Source organism: Triturus cristatus, chromosome 4_1 (genome assembly GCF_964204655.1).
Source record: "Triturus cristatus chromosome 4_1, aTriCri1.1, whole genome shotgun sequence".
Classification (NCBI taxonomy): domain Eukaryota; kingdom Metazoa; phylum Chordata; class Amphibia; order Caudata; family Salamandridae; genus Triturus; species Triturus cristatus.
In genome coordinates, this window is record NC_140585.1 from 162,006,978 (window position 1) to 162,009,860 (window position 2,883).

At 37.0% G+C, this 2,883-nt stretch overlaps 1 protein-coding gene across 1 annotated transcript; it reads right to left on the bottom strand.

The window, feature by feature from the left end:
• Positions 1-996: 996 nt before the first annotated feature.
• Positions 997-1,935, bottom strand: LOC146853783 (olfactory receptor 5A2-like). Its single transcript, XM_085650898.1, has one exon. It carries the CDS (start codon positions 1,933-1,935, stop codon positions 997-999), a length of 939 nt encoding a protein of 312 aa, XP_085507024.1.
• Between the last annotated feature and the right edge of the window lie 948 nt (positions 1,936-2,883).

Genomic DNA, 2,883 nt, shown 5'->3' on the forward strand with positions numbered 1-2,883 from the left:
TAGAAAACTATGTGGAGTAACGGTTCTGCAACTTTTGTTAACATTAAAAATAAATGTGGATATACTCAAGAAATATTGTATGCATGCTTTGAATGGCTATACTAATGTCACTCCCATAGTCTACTATTAAAATGTGTGATATATTTTGTTTTCTAGATACATAACTACATATACAATTCTCTAGAGTGAAGCAGACTGTCATGTAAGTGTATGTTAACCAATAGGCGGGTTTCATCTGTGCTTCCCTACTGTTGTTGCTCTGCTAGCTGTCGAAGCAGGAGGCCATAATATCTGCCTTTCCTGATATTCTGTTTGAAGGATTCTTGACTGCCCATTTGGTTCTGACTTTCTGGCAATTATATGAAGGATTACCATAGTTTTTCCAAGTCATACTCAAAGAGACAGGAGCTCACAATGTGTTGCTATTACTTTAAGACTGCTGCACCTTTACCTACGCATTTTCTTTGTGTTTATCTTTTCTGGTTTAAAGAGACTGGAATTCAGAAACAAGATGACATTAGTTGATTGTAATTGTGTTGATGAAGATTCAGCATTGCAATTGTGTGACCAAAAGTAGAACTGTTCTAGAAATGCATTAATTGAACTTAAGAGTCAGCATATGGTTGTTTTTGTTTGAAGGCAGGAAAGTATAGAAAAGTTTGGAATAACATTTTTGCAATTTCTTTTTATGGACATAGACAATTATATTGTAAACACCAGGTAACCGCACTCAAGAAGTTTTGAAAACATGCTGTTGTGGCTAAAATAATGCCAGTCCCATATTCTAAATGTATGATTTCATATACATTTTGTCTTCTAGATACATAAATGTAGATACAATGTATCCTGGCACCTAAATCTAGCCAGTTCATAGTGATGGACTAGGCAAGCCAGGAAGGAGAACATTAAAGACTTGTCTTAATATATCAGAAATGTCGTAATGTATAGTTAAATAGATTTTACTTGGTTACTTCTTGGTGGTTGCAAAAGTCTCCATTACTGAGTATTAAATGTCCAGCTCAATATCTTCCGTACAGCTTCTTTCACTTCGTTGTTTCTCAGGCTGTATATCAGGGGGTTTAAAGCAGGTATCAGGATGGTGAAAATCACAGTAACTACTTTGTACTGCCCCTCTGACGAGCTTGAATTGGGAAGCATCTCCATCAAGAAACCGCTGCCATAAAAAAGACATACACTGGTGAAATGAGAGATGCAGGTTGAGGCAGCCCGGCGTCTCCCTCTTGTGTTACCAATCTTCAGAATGGTAGTAATAATGTATGAATATGAGACAAGTATTGCGAAGAGAGAACCAGTGACTACAAAAGAACCAACTACGAAACGGATCCATTCATTTATCAAGATGTCAGTGCAGGACAGCTTCAAGAGCACCGGATAATCACAAACAAAGTGGTTCATGACATCAGGACCACAAAATGATAACCGATAAAGACAGCTTGCGTGTATCAGAGAGTGAAAAAAGCCACCAATGTATGACCCTGCAACTAAATGCAAAAACAGACCATTGTTCATAATGACTGTATATGACAATGGGTTACATATTGCTACATAGCGGTCAAATGCCATCACTGCCAACAGGAAAAATTCTGTGCTAACCAAGGCACTGAAGAAATAAATTTGAGCAATGCAGCCAGAGAATGTGATTATCCGTTTCTCAGTAAGAAGATCAGCCAGCATCTTGGGAGAGATAACAGAGGAAAAAGATAAATCTAAAAAAGCAAGTTGGGTGAGAAAAAAGTACATGGGTTTGTGGAGCTGGGGACTGAGCCAGACTATGACCATGATACTGCAATTGCCCAGCAGAGTGAAGGTGTAGACTGATAAAAACAGTAAAAAGAATGTAATTTCCAGCTTTGGGTCATTGGTGAATCCCACGAAGAAGAACTTAGTCACAGCGCTTTCGTTTCTTGGGTTCATATCTGTGGATGATAATATTTACTAGGACAAGGAAGACATATAGAAAACACATCAACTTCATACGGTACTTTTAGATGCACACATTGAAACAATAGTCTTTGAAAACCTGTAATATTTAGAATAATGATTCATCTCTTGATTTATCAAAGTCAATGTCACAAATAAGGAAACATTTCAGATAATAATGCTGCTCTAGATTGAACAAAATACTCATGATGTTCCAGCTAAGACTGTCTATTGAAAAAGTGTGATTTTTGTAACACATAGCTTAGCATCATGCTCTCTCTCTTTGCGCAGGTAAGCCAATTTTTTGAGATCAGAAAATATTGTCTATAAAATTAAAAAGCCTGTCACATCACATTACAATTCTTCTAGATGCATCCACAAGTTTAGGGTGAATTAATCTAGAAGAATTTCAGCGATAAAGAGAAACCTTTCCAGGTTAACAAGGCCAGTTTTTTGACTGAGGAACCTCGTTATGTGACTTTTTCAGTTTCTGTCTCTGTATATTCATATTTATGATTTCCTCCTTTAATAAGCAGTTGTGTTTCTTTTAAAACTAAAGTTACAGCTACTATTTTTCAAAAGGTACTTATATGCTGATCTTAGCAAGGGGATACATGTGAATAAAACTGTGGGCACCTGCTTTGCACTTTTGAGATCCTTGCAGAAGATACTATTAGTGTTACCTTTTCCCACAAGAGCCTTAGTAGTTCGCAGTGTCATTCTCAGCCGCTTGGATTATTGTAATGCCTTCCTGCTGGACCCCCTTGAATATCTGCTACACCACCTGCCTATAATTCAGATTGCAGCTTCAAAATGTCCTCTTAATAGGCCTAGATGCGCTTTGACTACACTGGTTGCCTGTAAAACAGAATTTCAAACGATGAAGGATATCCCATCTACCAAAATATAAATCCCAATATATCTTATGGGATTTATATTTCA